The 18170-nt window shown below is 44.0% G+C and overlaps 1 protein-coding gene across 4 annotated transcripts in view; it reads left to right on the top strand.

Moving 5' to 3' along the window:
- Positions 1 to 1273: 1273 nt before the first annotated feature.
- Positions 1274 to 18170, top strand: part of FAM169B (family with sequence similarity 169 member B) — a 55258-nt gene continuing 38361 nt past the window's right edge. For all 4 annotated transcript variants that reach the window (XM_032233391.1, XM_032233390.1, XM_032233388.1 and 1 more), the window contains exons 1-3: positions 1274 to 1444; positions 12172 to 12305; positions 17985 to 18084. In XM_032233391.1, coding sequence (XP_032089282.1) covers positions 1402 to 1444; positions 12172 to 12305; positions 17985 to 18084 — 277 coding nt within the window. In that variant the 5' untranslated portion in view covers positions 1274 to 1401. The remainder of the gene's footprint in view (positions 1445 to 12171; positions 12306 to 17984; positions 18085 to 18170) is intronic.

The following is an 18170-nucleotide window of genomic DNA, read 5'->3' as shown; positions in this document are numbered from 1 at the left end:
CCAGCCACCCATTTTTTTTGGTCAAGCATGTATTAGATAACAGATATTAGTATAAACATGATTATGAATACATGAAAGGCAGAAGACAGTGGTTGGGTGTTTAGTTTTGGCACTGTGTGCTCTACAAAACTCCCCTTTTTGTTTTTGGTTTATATGAGCTACCATTGATGGCTAATGAATGTGGATATTTCAGTGTGAATTCAAACTCGACTTATGGCTGGGAACCTTGTGTTGAAAGAAATGTCCTTCTGGGTTCAGTTCCAAGTGTGGAAATACGACACTGGAAACACGGAGGCTGCTTGGAAAGATGGTTTAATGGTGGACAGGATCACACGGCTTGAGCTCCTGAATAGAAAAGGGGGATCACATGCTTCCAGATGTTGAGTGAAGAAGAAAAGGGAGTGAGATGCTGAAAGTCCCTGGTTTTATGCCCTCTCTGGCCTTTGATCTTGTATTCTGATTGGTTGTCAGACTCCAATGGGGCCTTGCAGGGGAAACATTGTAGGCTGTGAGTCCACATTGGGGTTGAGCCTTGCTTCTTTCCAGGTTCCCTGTGGTCAGATGGGCAAAGGGTTAATACTATCATGCCTTAATCCCATCAGCCTGGAGCTGAGGGGGGATATCTTTGTTATGTAGAATAGACCAACCCAGGCTTTTTAGTGGCCCATTGATAAAGGTGGGGGCTATTAAGAGTGAGTCTGATTTTAGAATTTTTTTTATTTTCAAAACAAACACAACACACAAAATCTTCCTTCTTTACATGCTGTAGAAAGTGTATCAGTTGGTTACAAAAGGTTTTCGTGCATCTCTTCCACAGTCAACAAGCATAATTCATATTAACTCAAGTATTCTAAAACTCTAAAATAAAAAATAAAATAAGAGTGAGTCTGCTTCCTGCCTATAAAAACATGTTTCTCCATTTCTTATCCAGGGAAATAGAATATTCTGCCTTTTCCATATTTCTCAGGAGATTTCATTGTTTTAGGAGACGGTGGGTTTTAACGTCCTACATTTGTATGAATTCAGCCCTGGATGAATTGCCATCCGCCGGTTTCCAAGCCCAACGACTGTCGAGGGCTTTAAAAAGTTACGCAACTGCAACACTTGGTTTGCAAACCGTTGTTTACAGCTTAGCGAGCGGGCTGAGCCGGCTGCAACTTGCAAAGCCTGTGCTGAGTGAATCCAGCCGCTCCGCTTCCGCATCCACCAAGCGCTGGAGTTCAGCCAGAGACGGTGCGCAAACGGCCATTGGTTCTGCCTGCTGCCCGGCCCCTCCTGGCGCACCGGCATTCCCGGGCCGGGCGCACGAAAGTGGGGCGGCTCAGCCCCGTCCCCGTTGCGCACGGACTGGCCGAGGGCGGTTCCCGAGCAAGCCCCGAGGGCGGGCAGGAAGGAAGGGCGATGGCGGGGGGCTCTCGCTTGCACCCGGGGAGAGGAGGTGCCGGTAAGGAACCGGGACGGGTGCCAGGCGAGAGAGAGGAGGCCTCTGGCCATACGCAGAGTGCAGCCGTCCCTTTCTGCAACGCAAACTCTGCGGGGTTCGGGGAAAGGGTTGGAAGTCCCGCGACGCGGTCCCGGACTTGGGAAGTCGGAGCAAGCAGCCGCTTTACGCCTTGTCAAACGGGCGCTCGGGGAGTCAGCGGGAAGTGTTGGGGCGCAGTAGGATGGGGCGCAACCGCAACCCTGTCGAGGAGGAGAACCCCAAGAGCAACCGGTGGTCTCAGCTCTGCCTTTGGGAGGAAAGGGCCAAAGGCTGGGGGGAAAGCTCGGGTGCGCAGGGAGAGTCGGTTCTTTTTTCTAATATATATAAAATGTCATTTTTTTCTTTCCATATACATTCACAAATATACATTCTCGCAGATACTGTTAACATTTATCTGTTGACTTCTAGCCTTTATCACAATCCCCTTAAGAATATAAAAGACACAATTGGGATCACTTTCTTGCCACCCCACATCTCCATCTTATTTTGCAACAACCCTACTCTTTCCTTCTTCCCAACCTCCTCCTTTCCTCCTCTCCTTCCTCTTCCTCCGAGAGTCGCTTCATGAGCGTGAAGCTGGAAATGTTACTACCGCTTTATAATGCCTTGGGAAGACCACCCATGACTCGGGGACCCTGCAACTGTCATAAATATAGAAGATGGAATAAGAGAGTTGGAAGGGACCTTGGAGGTCTAGTCCAACCCCCTGCTTAGGCAGGAAACCCTACACCACTTCAGACAAATACTTATCCAATCGCTTCTTAAAAACTTCCAGTGTTGGAGCATTCACAACTTCTGGAGGCGAGTTGTTCCACTGATTAATTGTTCTATCTTATACTGATCTTACGCTTAGAATGCTGCATGCAGTTTTGGTCACCGTATTATGAAAAAGATGTTGAGACTCTTAAGTGCAGAGAAGAGCAACAAAGAGGATTAGGGGGCTGGAGGCTAAAACATATGAAGAACGATTGCAATTGTGTATGTATGTCTAGTCTAGTGAAAAGGACCAAAGGTGACATGATAGCAATGTTCCAAAATTTGAGAGGCTACCACAAAGATAAGGGGGGGGGGTGTCAACTTATTCACCAAAGCACCAGAAGGCAAGAAGAGAAGCAATGGTTGGAAACTAACCAAGGAGAGAAGCAACCTGGAATTAAGAAGAGACTTCCTAACAGGGAGAACAATCAACCAGTGAAACAACTTCCCTCCAGAAGTTGTGGATACTCCATCACTGGAGGCTTTTAAGAAGAGACTGGACAGGTATTTGTCTGGAATGTTATAGGGTCTCCTTCTTGAGCAGGCGGTTGGACTAGAAGACCTCGAAGATCCCTCCCAACTTTGTTACTCTATTATTCTGTTATTTTGGATGTGTGTTTCTGAACACCACTACTCACCTTGGCCAAAGCTATGATGAGCAACCCCCAGAGATTAAATCAAAGTCACCAAAACTAGGTTGCATTATGAGGTGTGAAGAGGCCATCATACTAAGCCAGGGTCTCCAACCTTGGACACTTGAAGACTTGTGGACTTCAATTCCCAGAATTCCTCAACCAGCAAAGCTGGCTGAGGATTCTGGGAGTTGAAGTCCACAAGTCTTCAAATAGCCAAGGTTGGAGACCCCTGCACTAAGCCACAGAATGGTGGAATTCTGGGAGTTGAAGTCCACAAGTCTTCAAATGGCCAAGGTTGGAGACCCCTGCACTAAGCCACAAAATTGTGGTTTGGACTCCCTCTTTCTGGCTTCAAATATATATTGCTATACATTCTTGTTGAGCTTTCCTTAATGGGAAGGATATACAAAGACTTTTAAGAACTTGATAAAATCAATGTTTATATACTAAGCCAGGAGCATCCAACCTTGACCACTTTTAAGGCTTGTGGACTTCAACTCCCAGAATTCCCCAGCCAGCTATGCTGATTTTATCAAGTTTTTAAAGTTGCCACGGTTGGACTAACCTCTGCACTTGGGTATAATAATGTTAGGATATAATAGGTTGGCTCCAGTTCCTTTTCTAATTTGTGAGCTAGCAGGTTGGATTTGAACCCAGGCCACTATGGTTTGCTGCATTTAAATGGCCTAAGCCAGTGATAGCTAACCTATTTGCCCTCTTGTGTCAAAATTGCACTTGCATGCCCATACCCCTAATGCAATGCGCCCAGCCTCCCTGTGCATGCGTGCATGATCTCACGTTCCCCCACCCCCTGCACATGTGCGGCCACCCCCCCACTCCCCGTGCACATTCACATGACTCCCCCTGGCACATGTTGGGGCTAGCAGGCCTCCCTGAAGCCTCCTGGCACCAAAAACGGAGTGCGGGGGGGGGCGTGCCACCTCCCCCATGTTCCCCTCGCCCCCTGCGCATGGATCTCCCACATGCGCGGCAGAGACCCAAAATTAGCTGGCTGGCGGGAGGCATGCACGCATGCATGGTGGAGCTTAGCTGGGCAATGGCTCGCGTGCTCGCAGAGAGGGCTCCACATGCCATCTGTGGCACGAGTGCCATAGGTTAGCCATCACGGGGCTAAACCAAGTCCTGGCTTGATTTATAACCCTGCCAAATGTGGTTTGCCATCTTGGATTAATGGCTTAGTGAAGTCCACCACTGAAGGCTTATTCAGCAGAGCTGAAAACAAACCTGGTTTATGGACACAAGCAAATCTTGCTGCAAATCTCTGTTTATTGATGCCCCCCCCCCCCTGTGAAAATGTTGCTTTTGTAATTTACGAAACTAGTTGAGGGGCCAATTTTAGCAAGAGAATATTGCCAGCATCAGATGACAAGTAGCTATGACATTCTCTTTTTCTTCCCCATGAAGAATTTTCATAGAATTTGCTGAAAATGAGTCCATATTTTGGGAGTGATGACGGTAGTAGGGAGATGGTAGAAATAAAACCCCCCAAAATGTTGAATTTCTTGGATCCTGGTGCTTTTTGGTAGAGATGGTGTGGTCGCATTGCTGAATAAATACACATTTGGTAACAAAGGCTTGCCTCCTTTTAAGTAATGTTTATTATGTTGTAAGGGATGTTGTTTAGCAATGTAAAGTTTTCTAAGGGTTTGTGTTTTGGGCCTGATTGTTGTTTTCCCTGCCTTCAGTCCATCTGAAATCTAAAGATAGGGCATTGTTTATGCAAACTTGAAACAATTTTTACTCTGGAATCAAACTTTCATGTGGTTTGTTTTGATTTTCTTAAGATAGTCTGGTAATAATTCCTTTCCCCTCTTTGCCATTTCCTACTTAATCGAATTTTGAAGATCTGTCAGTCTTGTGCAAATCAAAGCCATTTCCTTCCTTTGTTAACAGTTTATTTGTTTGTTAAAAAAAACAGGGTATTAAAGCAACCTAAAATTAACTGAGGGGCCTAGAAGTTTCATACTGCTAATCCTTGACTTATGACTAAAACCAAACCCAAAATTTTTGTTGCTAAACGAGACATTTGTACAAGTCAGTTTTGCCCCATTTTATGACCTTTCTTGCCACAATTGTTAAATGAGTCACAGCCGTTGTAAAATGAATCTGGCTTCCACCTTGGCTTGTCAGAAGGTCGCAAAAGGTGATCCCATGCGCTTGGGACACTGCAACCGTCATAAATACGAATCAGTTGCCAAGCATCTGAATTTTGATCTGTGACCATGGGGTTGTACTTGTGAGAAATGGTCATAAATAACTTCCTTCAGTGCTGTTGTAACTTCAAACTGTCACTAAATGAACGGTTGTAAGTCAAGGACTACTAATTCTGTTTACAACAGTATTTTTTGACCTTGGCAACTTTAAGAGGCATGGACTTCAACTCCCAGGATTCCCCAGTCAGCATCCTGGGAGTTGAAGTCCACAAGTCTTTAAAGTTTGAAAAAAACATTGATCTGCAAGATAGACACTGATGGATGGCAAGTGTTTTACTTTTTTCTCCTCTTATTCTTTTGTATTCGAATTCTTTGCCCCCCCCAAAAAATTCAAGAAATCTTTTAATGTGATTTGAACCCTGCACTTCTGAACTGGAACTTAAAACATGCATCCCATTTCCGGTTGAATGATTAAGTTCATTTTATACTTACTTTATTAAAACGTGGTTTATTGGTTCACTGCAGAAATCACAATTGGCTGGTACACAATGTATAGTGAGCCGTAAATTTATGTTTTCATACCACAGTGGTTGGTTTCTGGCTTAGCAAGCCGTAAGAAGAACTAAATTATGGGTAGTAAAATCATGAATTTAGCCTTTGCTTCTTGTACCGATTCACTGTATGCATTTTATACTCTTAGCCTCATGGTGAAAAGTAGAAATACCAGTAGGATTTTTTCCTACTGGTAAAATTTCCATGGCATTTTTTCCACGATACATCTGACCATTAATGGTGTATTAATGTACTTAGAGTGTATAATGTATGTATAGTGTATAATGTAATTCTACTTTTGATTTTTTTGTTCCACATTTTCAGTCTGATCAGATTTATAATCTGTTTTTATTACTTTATAATTTTTTTTTATTCGAGGTGATAGCAGCATTCTTTTCCTCAACTGGCTTTATTTTATAAAATGAATACCCAACTGTAGCGTTTGAATTTTTTAAAAATACAGGTAGTCCTCGACTTAATGACCAAAATTGACCCCAAAATTTCTGTTGCTAAGTGAGAATCACTGCAGTTGTTAGTGATACAGTTGTTAAGTGAATCTGGCTTCCCCATTAACTTTCTTATAAAATTACATGGACAGAGTCTTGCAATTTTGAAAGTGCAAACTTCCTCCCCCTTCCTTTTCTGTCTGAGAAACTAGGGAGGGTCTCTTCTGAGTCTCCTTCCCCTCCTCCCATTATGCAGCTGTGGGCCATGCTGTCTCTTTTCTGACTGTTATTTTGGCTGGCCTTTTTGCCCAGTATCCCAAGGTCTTACTCACCTACCACTGCAATCCCTCATTCTCTTTCAGTCTACTTCCCATCCAGAAGTTGAACCATACTCTGGCTGTTGAACCATCTCCAGCTTGTGAGATATAAGTCTGTCATCGGCACCTCTATAACCAGGGGTGGGATTTAAATAATTTAACAACTGGTTCTCTGCCTTAATGATTTATTCCAACAACCAATTCATCAAACTGCTCAACCGATTCTCCCGAAGTGGTGCGGACTGGCTGAATCCCACCATTGTCTATAACTGTCTGGTTTGGCTCTGCAATCCAACAAGACAGACACAGACTTCAGAGGAAAATTAGAACTGCAGAAAAAACAATTACTACAAACCTGCCTTCCATTGTGGAGCTAGACATTGCAGGAGTCAAAAAGAGGGCTGTGAAAATATCTACAGACCCCTCACATCCTGGACATAAATTGTCTCAACTCCTACCCTGAAAACGAAGCTATAGAGCACACCAGAACAACTAGACACAGGGACAGTTTTTTCCCTGAATGCCATCACTCTGCTAAACAAATAATTCCTTCAACACTGTCAAACCATTCACTAAGGCTGCACGACTATTAATCTTCTCATCTTCCTATCACCCATCTCCTCCCACTTATAACTGTATACTAAGTTTGTTGCTTGCATTCTTACAATTTATATTGATTGTTTCCTAGTATGATTTGATTGCTCATTTGTACCCTATGACTATGCGATGTCCCTGTGATCAGCAGAACATAGACTTCCTGTTCACTGTCTCTCCGGGATGGTTTAGGTCCGATTGGACCACCCAGCAAGAAAAGTATTGGCGGCGATCTCAGAGCATCGAGATCGGGTGACCATTTCGTAGCGACATAGGCTCCTCCTCCCACCCATCACTTTGTTAATAACCCTTGCAGATTGTTTTTAAAACCACTCCGGGTTTATTGCAACTTTCCAACCAGAAGATCCTTATATATGATATGAATCACTTAAAAAAAATGTAATTCAACCTGATAAATTCAGGAAGGTTTTATTCTCTACAGCTCCTATGTATGTATGTATGTATGTGAAACCTTTGTGGAAATGAGAAATTTGAAAAGTAAGACTGGCAGTTATTAAACAAAGGGACTTTCATTTTGTAATGGCTAGAATTCCTTCCATTTTTGGTCACCTGTCTGGCTGATATATTAAGTGCTTAGACAGAGTAATAGGATTGGAAAGGACCTTGCAGGAGACCCTACACCATTTTTGACAGATGGGAGTCCAGTCTCTTCTTGAAAGCTTCCAGGGATGAAGCTCCCACAACCTCTGAAGGCAACTTCTCTTCCACGGGTTGATTGTTTTCACTGTCAGAAAATTCCTCTTATTTCCAGGTTGAATCTCTCCTTGATCAGTTTCCATCCATTATTCCTTGTCTGGTCTTCAGGTGCTTTGGAGAATAGCTTGACCTTCTCCTCTCTGGGGCAGCCCCTCAAATATTGGAAGGCTGCTCTCCTGTCTCCCCTGGTCCTTCTCTCCCCTAGACCAGCCATGCCCATTTCCTGCAACCGTCCATCGTATTGTATTGTTCTGCCTCAACAAAATACTGCACAGGTAGGCCTTGCCTTGTGGCCACAATTGAGCCCAACATTTCTGCTGCTAAGCAAGACAGTAGTTAAGTGAGATTTGCCCCATTTTGTGACCTTTCTTGTCACCCTTCTGGAGTCAATCCCTGCAGTTGTTAAATTAATAACACGGTTGTTAAGTGAATCTGGCTTCCCCATTGACTTTGCTTATCAGAAGGTCGCAAAAGCGGGATCACAAGACCCCGGGACACTGCAACCGTCATAAATAGATGCCAATTTGCAACTGTCTGAATTTTGATCATGTGACTATGGGGATGCTGCAATAGCAACATCACTTAGACTTATATACCCCTTCACAGTGATTTACAACCCACAGAGTCAAGAGTCCTCTTTGCCCCCAACAATCTGGGTCCTCATTTTACCCACCTTGGAAGGATGGAAGGCTGAGTCAACCTTGAGCCTGGTGAGGTTCGAACTGCCAAATTGCAGGCAGCCAGCAGGCAGCAAAAGCAGCCTGCAGTTCCGCACTCTAACCACTGCGCCACCACGGCTCTTGTTCCTCTTATAATGAAAATAGCAATAGCCCTTAGACTTATATACCGCTTTTCAGTGCTTTACAGCCCTCTAAGTGGTTTACAGAGTCAGAGTCCTCTTTGCCCCCAACAATCTGGGTCCTCATTTTACCCATCTTGGAAGGATGGAAGGCTGAGTCAGTCTTGAGCCTGGTGAGATTTGAACTGCCAAATTGCAGGCAGCCTGCAGTCAGCAGTAGTAGCCTGCAGTACTGCACTCTAACCACTGCACCACCATGGCTCTGTGGTGCAGTGGTCATAAGTGTGAAAAACGATCAAGGGTGGTTCAGTGGCTAAGACGCTGAGCTTGTCGATCAGAAAGGTCGGCAGTTCGGCGGTTCGAATCCCTAGCGCTGTGTAATGGCATGCACTCCCGTTACTTGTCCCAGCTTCTGCCAACCTAGCAGTTCAGAAGCACATAAAAATGCAAGAAGAAAAATAGGGACAACATTGGTGGGAAGGGAACAGCGTTCCGTGCACCTTCAGTGTTTAGTCATGCCAGCCACATGACCACCAAGACTTCTTCGGACAGCGCTGACTCTTCGGCTTTGAAACAGAGATGAGCACCACCCCCTAGAGTCGGTAACGACTAGCACATATGTGCGAGGGGAACCTTTACCTTTACAGTTACAAGATTCCCCCCCCGCCCGCCACCAGCATGGCTGAAATGTTTGCTTTCATCCAGCTATATTTCACAAAATGTGAATGCAATTCTTGGATTTTGGGGTGCAGCTTTACACATTGAAGATATTTGGCTGGCAAGAATTTTTAAAAAAATGTTTCCAGTTCAGATTTTTCCCTGTGATGCTTTCTGTCTCTTGAGGTAGATAGCTCTCTGCCATAGGTCAAAGGAATGACGCTAGAGAAGGCTTGTTAGTTGGACATCTCTGGAATTTTAAAGCAAATTTTGAGTTCTTGGAAGTGTTTTATGAGAATGAGAAATACTCCGTCTATGATTCAAGCATTACTGGGAAGGAAGACCATGTACTGTGTGGAATGCCTTGTCTCTCACTGGGGATGGAAGCAAAACCTATGTGCTTTGTCAACTTCCATCGCTACATAAAGATGTTAAAAATAAGATTGCTGTTAATCCTAGAGGGCATTCTTCCACTCGCTAATATGTCAGCATGTTGAGTAATAACGATATCTCCTTCGTAGAGTAGGTACCCTTTACCTTATTTGGTCGCCTGAAGGATGGTGGCAGGAACTGGGGATGTCTAGACTAATGAAAAGAAGGATTAGGGAGACATGATAGCAGCGTTCCAATATTTGAGTGGTTGCAAGCAATGGATGGAAACTCATCAAGGAGGGAAGCAACCTAGAACTAAGGAGAAAATTCCTAACAGTGAGAACAATTAACCAATGGAATGGCTTGCTTTCAGAAATTGTGGGAGCTCCAAATCTGGAGGCTTCTAAGAAGAGACTGGACAGCCACTTGTCTGAAATGTATAGGGTCTCCTGCTTGAGCAGGGAGTTAGAATAACAGAGTTGGAAGGGACCTTGGAGGTCTTCTAGTCCAAGCCCCTGCTTAGGCAGGAAACCCTACACCACTTCAGACAAATACTTATCCAATCGCTTCTTAAAAACTTCCAGTGTTGGAGCATTCACAACTTCTGGAGGCGAGTTGTTCCACTGATTAATTGTTCTATCTTATACTGATCTTACGCTTAGAATGCTGCATGCAGTTTTGGTCACCGTATTATGAAAAAGATGTTGAGACTCTTAAGTGCAGAGAAGAGCAACAAAGGCAAGCTGTTCCACTGGTTAATTGTTCTAATTGTCGGGAAATTTCTCCTTAATTCTAAGTTCCTTCTGTCCTTGATTAGTTTCCACCCATTGCTTCTTGTCCTGCCTTCTGGTGCTTTGGAGAATAGTTTGACTCCCTCGTCTTTGTGGCAGCCCCTGGGATATCGGAAGACTGCTATCATATCTCTCCTAGTCCTTCTTTTCATTAAACTAGACATACCCAGTTCTTGCAGCTGTTCTTCATACGTTTTAGCCTCCAGTCCCCTAATCATCTTTGTTGCTCTTCTCTGCACTCTCGAGACCTCCAAGATCCAAGACTAAATGACTAGGTCCCTTCCAACTCCATTATTCTATCTTCTACGTTCAGATTTGATTAGTACCTATGTACACATTTTAGAGCGATAAAGAAGGTACAATAAACCTCCAATTTAATGGAGCCCATCTTGTGGATTTTGAATGCAAATCTGAACATACACAGTATTCTTTCACCCATCTGCCAAATCTCATTTGCCGTTCTATGCTTGGATAGAATAGATAAAATGTACATGTGTAAAATCTCATTCCCGCTTTTACATATGCATGGAATGCATGAGCTATATGCAAAGTAAGCATGCATAAAATCCCATTGCCGGAATGCATATTATAATAACATTAGAGCATGGAAAATCCCATTTGAATGAATGGACTTTCTGTTTTTTAATAGGCATCTGTTCCCCCATTGGGGCATTACCTTCCAAATTGACAATCTTGCATTTTAGTCTCCAGGCCTCATCTTAGTTGTTCTCTGAACTTTTTTCGAAGTCTCAACATCCTTTTTTAAAATAGACCATCAGTTACATTTTACTGGAAGACCCATTTGGGTTTTCAAAAAAAATAATAATCCACTAATAGCTGGCGTAAGGGTTGATAAGCTGTGGCATCCATGTCTGTTGTGACTCAGCAGAAGCTTGCTGTGAGTTGCATCAGGATGCAGGAATAATGAGCAGCTGTTGCTTGTTAGGGTCGTCTTCTGCAGATAAAAGACGGATGGTGCCATGCCTTAGTTGCAGAAGTCAACATTTGTCGTTTGTGGTTCATCGTTTGTTCGTGAGTTCAGTTTCGAGATTCAAAGAGGCACTTGGATAAGTGATTTGCTTTCTGTAAACCTGATTCAAAGAGGCACTTGGATAAGTGATTTGCTTTCTGTAAACCTGGTTTGCTGTAAGAGCTTTTTGTTTTTGCTTTTGCTGTGTAACTTTTTGCCAGAGACTTTATCTACGTTTATTTTTGGGCTCACAGCCAGCTTGAACCAGGACTGATAAAGATATTTCCTTTGAAGTTTGGTCTGGCTGTCGTCTGTGAACGAGCGAAGAGGGGGGTCAGAACACATGTCTATTGCTAATATCAAAGCCCACCCAAAGTCTACATGGCTGGTGGTCAGAGTTGGAGGTAACAGAGATTGGTCATTTATCATTTTTCCAAGAAAAGTCTAAGGTAGAACTAAGGAGAAATTTCCTAACAGTGAGAACGATCAATCAGTAGAACGGTTTGCCTTGTGGGTACTCCATCAGTGGAGGTTTTTAAGAAGAGAATGGACAGCTATTTGCTCAGAATAGTATAAGGTCTCCTGCCTTGAGCAGAAGGTTGGACTAGAAGACCTCCAAGGTCCCTTCCAGACTTAGGATTCAATGATCTGTAGTTTTGTACTGTTTTCTAGGCATGTAGCACATATAACTCAAATTACTGAGTAACCTCCTTTTGGGGAAATTACACAATACATTCCGCCATAAAATGCACTATGTTTGAACAGTGTGCTAGATACAAATCATGGTGTAAAAAAGCGTGGGATTTTGATCATCTTGGCATTTTTTGCTCACACAGCAGGCCCCTTTGGGGACCCGAATTTAAGCAACCTGCCTCAAGGTTGACCCTTAATATTCTTCCTTCTCCCAGATAGTCTTTTTCTGGTGGACATTAAAGATGAAAATCTGGAGAATCTGGAAACAGGGCTTTGCAACAACCAGGCCAAACGTATGGAAGAAGCCTTATCTGCCACTGAAGATCTCTCTGTTCCAGGCCAAAAGAATGTAAGTATACCTCATTCTTTATAGATCAAAGCATCCGTACTGTTTCCTCCTGCTGTGTTCCTCCCCACAGGAACTGTGCGAGATAGAATGAGCTGTCCCTAGGTCAACTGTTGACTTTTGGAGTCTTCCCACCCTACAGCCTACATCTTATCTCTAGCTATGTTGAGTGGAACAGATCATAGAACATAGAACGTGGAGTAATAGGGTTGAAAGAGAGCTTGGAGGTCTTCTACTTCAACCCCTGCCCACGGCAAGAGACCCTATACCATTCAGGAGTTTCTTTGGACTTGATGGGATGGATGCACGTAATCATACAAACCATAGAAAGATCAACGTTGACATCGGCATCATCCAAGGGTAATCTCCAGGTATGCAAGATTCTCCGTAATTCCAGGTTGCTTCCCTCTTTGATTGGAAAATAATCAAAGAGGGAAACAACTTGGAATTGAGGAGAAACTTCCTAACATTGAGGGCAATTAAGAAGTGGAACAGCTTGCCTCCAGAAATCGTGGGTGCTCCATCACTGGGGTTTTTAAGAAGAAACTGGACAGTCACTTATCTGAAATGGTATAGGTTCTCCTGCTTGAGCAGGGGGCTGGACTAGAAGACCTCCAAAGTCCTACCAGCTGTGCTCTGCTCTATTCTGCCCCGTTCTGTTCTGTTGTGTTCCGTTCCATATTCCGTTCCATTCCGTTAAGACACCATGTCATCTGTTACTTTGGAAAGAAAGCAAAGAGGAACAAAGACAGCAGAAAGCAGATGATGGTTGGTTGATGCACAAGCTAGATAGTGATTGTGGGCAACAAATTTTATGCTGGTAGAGCTTTCTGCTGATGCGAGGATGGGTGGATAGTCCTTCAACGCAGTCATGTGAAGCAGCAGAACGTTGGCGATATTGTTGATATTGTCACTGTTGTTCAAGATAAGATAATATTGGGAGCCCTTGACTTAACCACTACAATTGAGCCCAAAATGTCAACCTAGAAATAAGGAGAAATTTCCTGACAGTGAGAACAATGAACCAGTGGAACGGCTTGTTTTCAGAAGTCGTAGGTGCTCCATAAATGGAGGATTTTAACAAAAGTCTTGACAGACACTTGTCTGAAATGATGTAGGATCTCCTGCTCCAGCAGGGGGATGGACTAGAAGACCTCCAAGGACCCTCCCCACTCTATTATTATTCTCTGAGGTGTTTTCCAAAGCATCTGGATTTGTCAAGTGGGAAAAACACAACTGTTTGTGAAAAACCTGAGCCGTTACCCCAGAATGCGCACAGGCCCATCGGTTTGGGCTGATGCTGATCTAGGAGAAGAATTTGCATTGTAAATAGAAAGTTCTTACTGCATGTTCTTTGACTGCTTGGATGCAGTTGGTTTCCTTTCGGTATACCAGAGGTTTTTTGTTTGTTTTTTTTCCAGCAAATTCAGTATTTTAGGATGTATCATGTTGTCATGGAAAATGTAAACCCACATGGCTTGATGGAGAAGAGATTAAAAAACGCTGGCCGTTTGTTCTTGCCCTACAAGCTATCCACAGCTGAAGACAGGGAGAGAAAGAGAGAGAGAGAGAGAGAGAGGGAGGGAGGGAGGGAGGGAGGGAGGGAGGGAGAGATGCTTCGTCCGTTTCCCTGATGTGCCAAGCAAGCAAAGGCTTCAAAGGGTCTTTGAACAGCAGCAACAGAAGAACAGCAAATAGACATTGGGGTTTTGAGCAGATACAGATAGATTAACAGACTTGGAAGGGACCTTGTAGGTCATCTAGTCCAACCCCCAAGCAGGAGACCCTACATCATTTTTGACATATAGCAGTCCAATCTCTTCTTGAAAGCTTCCAGTGATGAAGCTTCCACAACTTCTGAAGGCAACTTCTGTTCCATGGGTTGATTGTTCTCACTGTCAGAAAATTCCTCCTTATTCCCAGGTTGAATCTCTCCTTGTTCAGTTTCCATCCATTATTTCTTGTCTGGCCTTCAGGTGCTCTGGAGAATAGCTTGACCCTCTCCGCTCTGTGGCAGCCCCTCAAATATTGGAAGACTGCTATCATGTCTCCCCTGGTCCTTCTCTTCACTAGACTAGTCATGCCTGGTTCCTGCAACTGTTCATCATATGTTTTAGCCTTCAGTCCCCTAATCATCCTGGTTGCTCTTCTCTGCATTTTTTCTAGAGCTTCAACATCTTTTTTATAGTGTAGTGACCAAAACTGGATGCAACAGGAGCAACAGAACAGGAAGTAGAAATCGGGGCTTTGAACAATTTGAGTTTCCACTCAAAACCCTTCTCTAGTTATGCAAAACCCATGTTGGACACCCGGTCCTGAGTTTTTGCATAAGTGAGAGAAGAGTCAGCTTTGCATAAAATACACATCGATTGCCCCCTGGTGCCCAAGAAGCATAGTTGCTTCCCTGGGCTAAATCAAAAACAAGAAGCGAGGTTTGGAAACAAAAGAAAACGGGAAGAGGGTAGCTCTCCCTGTTGAACTTCCATGCAGAGTTGAGGGAGAGCCAAGAGCTTGGCATGTTGAGTGACACTGCAAACTTTACAACAGTGTAGGTAGTCCTCGATGTATGACCACCGTTGGGGCCATCCTTTCTGTTGTTAAGGAAAAGTGGTTGTTTAGCGAGTCAGGCTGATGTTACGACCTTCTTTGCCACGGTTCTTAAGTGCCACTTTACACTGGTTAGGTGGCCTGTGCAATTGTTAAGCAAATTTGGCTTCCTTGGTAGGAAGCCGGCTGTTCTGACCCAGCTCTCCAAACATGACAAAGTCTCTGAATTGAACTCAAAAGATCCCTTTATTAGAAGTGCCGGCCGTTCTGGCAAAAAGTTTCTCCCTCACCGCAGGCTAACAAGTCCGTCTGGCTGGAAGATGAATAGTTGTCTGCCGCATCTATTCATCTCCACCCCCTGCCTTTTTTCCCCAGAGCTGCGGTGGGGCCTCGCTAGCAGCAGTGGCTCTTCCATCCCAAGGACCAGCCAATTGATTTCCACTACTCTCCTCTCCTCTGCCTTCTGCGCATCTCCAGACACTGGACCCAGCTGTTCCTCCTCTTCCTCATCAGCCACCTCTAGATCTGGAGGCTATTGACTTTCCGTCTGAGGGCTGACGGATGGCCAGGCTCTGCCCCACCCTCTCCCTCCCTCCCTCCCTCCCTCCCCCCCTCTCTCTGCCAGCTCCATTCCCTCTTCCCCCTCAGAGCTTTCAGGTTGCTTTGATGCTGATCCTAACTCCCATGCCTCCTCCTCCTCTGATTTGGCTGCTGTAGGGGCCGGCAGCCGACAGGCCACAACACCGGCTGGGAAATACACAAATGGCAATCTTGTGACTTTGGTACAGTGCAACAATCCTAAGTACGTGCCAGTACATCCCCCAAACTTGGAGATGCTGTTGTGGCCTGCCAGTGGCCAGTAGATTTGGCAGCAGAGTCGGACAGTGAGGAGGTTGGGGAGGAACCTGGGCCAGTCCTGGAGTCTGGGGAAGGCTCTGATGAGGGCTCTGTGTCGGAGACAGAGAGGGGATCAAGGCCATCTGAAGGTTCTCAGCTGCCTTCAGAGTCAAACATCAGTGAGGCAGAAGAACAGCTGGAGCCTGTTCCCAGTGTGCGCATGTGCAGAGCTGCCAGAGGAAGGGAACAGCTAAAGAACAGGGGTTGACTTGGGAGTAAAGCCACAGATGGACAGTGAATGGCCCCTCCCATAGGAAATAAAAGAAGAGCGAAAGGGGAGTGGGCATTTGAAGGAAACAATTTGTTGGTTCATTCATTAGTTTCAGGAGTGTGAAGATCTGTCTGTGAATCTCAGAGACTCTGTGCCTAGTCTTTCCTTGCACAGCACCTCATTTGGAAAATATTTACATGGCAGCTTTCCAAGCTAGATAAGGTCTGTGGTCATAAATTCACCTTCGAAAGACTGTTTGCCAGGCCTTTGCTGAATGTGAATGGGAGGAAGTCACATTCGTTCAATAAAAGGGGTTTTGTCGGGACCAGGACTCTGCCTCATGCTTTTTGGGGAAGCCTAGGTCAGAACAGATGCAGTGATAGTCATAAGTGTGAGAACCAGTCGTAAGTCACTGTTTGCAGTGCCGTGGTACCTTTGCATGGTCACTGAATGAATGGCTGTAAGTCCATCTGTAGTCACAGGGTGGAATTTGGAGATAAACAGAGAAATTCTCCACAGTTTTCCAGCTTCACAGGCTGCAATTGGCTTTGGATCTGGATTAGGCACATTTACTGGAGCTTCCTGGCTCAGCAAACAAAAGTGTCAAAAATCAATCATTGGCATGAAGGATCTTTTCCCTCCACCTTGGTCTAGGTACTTGAAGTCTGTATGAATTTGAATTAAATTAGAATGAAAATATAAAGGCTGCAATCTCAAAGGCAGAGAAAATTGGGTGCCTGGATGGTTTGAGAAATGTTGCGTTGAAAAGCCCTGTTACTTTTGTGAGGTTTTTTTGTTTGTTTGTTTGCAACAAGATTTCAGTGGAGGAATCGTGTTTTATCATTTCCATCCATTGTTTACGTGAAGTGAAACCCACAGATCAACATTTTCAAGATGTATCATTGTTCAGGTTCATTGTTCAGGTTGAGTAAAAGCATGGTTGCTTGATCCAATTTTTTATTAACTTAGTTATCCAGGGTAACTTTTGTAAGCAGCTACCCTCAGGTGACCTGGCTATATCCAATAGATGGAGAGATGGGGAGAGAGAGATAGAGATCTATAGATAGATAGATAGATAGATAGATAGATGATAGATAGATAGATAGATAGATGATAAAGGGATAGAGAGATGGATAGAGTGATAGAGAAATAGCTAGAAAGATGCTGATAGATAGAAGCTGACCCCACCACCCTCACCTGCGCCAAATGAAAGAAGTGGCTCATGGACTTTGGTTCTCCTAATCCTTTCCTTCCTTTCCTTCCCTCCTTCCCAACAGGTTGCTTCCCACAACAAACAAATATTGGAAACTGTAATTTGTTTAGAAAACAGACATTCTGCCCATTCCTTTAGCAGTTCTAGCGAGTTCCAAACCAACAACATCATCCTTTTCTAAAACCCTGAATTGATGTAATAGCAATACACCTTTTCCCATATTTGGAAAATCGATACCCTTTCCAAAACTGAATTCCAAATTGAGTGCTTCATAGGGTGGCCCAAAATATTGTACAGAAGCAAAAAAGAAAAGAAAAGAAAAAGCCAGTATTAAAATGTCATTAATAGAAAAGACATTTTAGAAAATTTAAATAGCATTCAGAATAGAATAACAAGAGTTGGAAGGGACGTTGGAGGTCTTCTAGTCCAAGCCCCTGCTTAGGCAGGAAATCCTACACCACTTCAGACAAATGGTTATCCAACATCTTCTTAAAAACTTCCAGTGTTGGAGCATTTACAACTGCAGGAGGCAAGTTGTTCTACTGAGTAATTGTTCTAACTGTTAGGAAATTTCTTTTTAGTCCCAGGTTGTTTCTCTCCTTGATTAGTTTCCACCCATTGCTTCTTGTCCTGCCCTCAGGTGCCTTGGAGAATAGCTTAACCCTCAGATATTGGAATCCTGATATCATGTCATAGTGCTTTTTTTCATTAAATTAGATTTTCATTAAAAGTTTCCTGTGTTGTAATTCTTGTTTTTGTTTTCGTAACTAGTCCACTTTGAGAACAGGAACATAAATATTCTCTTTGATTACAGATTAAAGTGGAGGCTTCGTCGATGAGTTTCCTTCCTCTGTGCAGAGATGACAGTGAATGCTGCCTCCTGGTACTCACTGACCCCCAAGATAAGAACAAAGGTTAGTAAATAGATTGCTTCCCCCCCCCCCCATCCTCTCTTTTATTTCAGCATGGCTCTGAATGATCAGATGCACGAAACAGAATT

Source organism: Thamnophis elegans, chromosome 16 (assembly GCF_009769535.1).
Source record: "Thamnophis elegans isolate rThaEle1 chromosome 16, rThaEle1.pri, whole genome shotgun sequence".
In the NCBI taxonomy this organism is placed as follows: Eukaryota; Metazoa; Chordata; class Lepidosauria; order Squamata; family Colubridae; genus Thamnophis; species Thamnophis elegans.
This window is presented reverse-complemented; position numbering and strand designations above follow the sequence as displayed.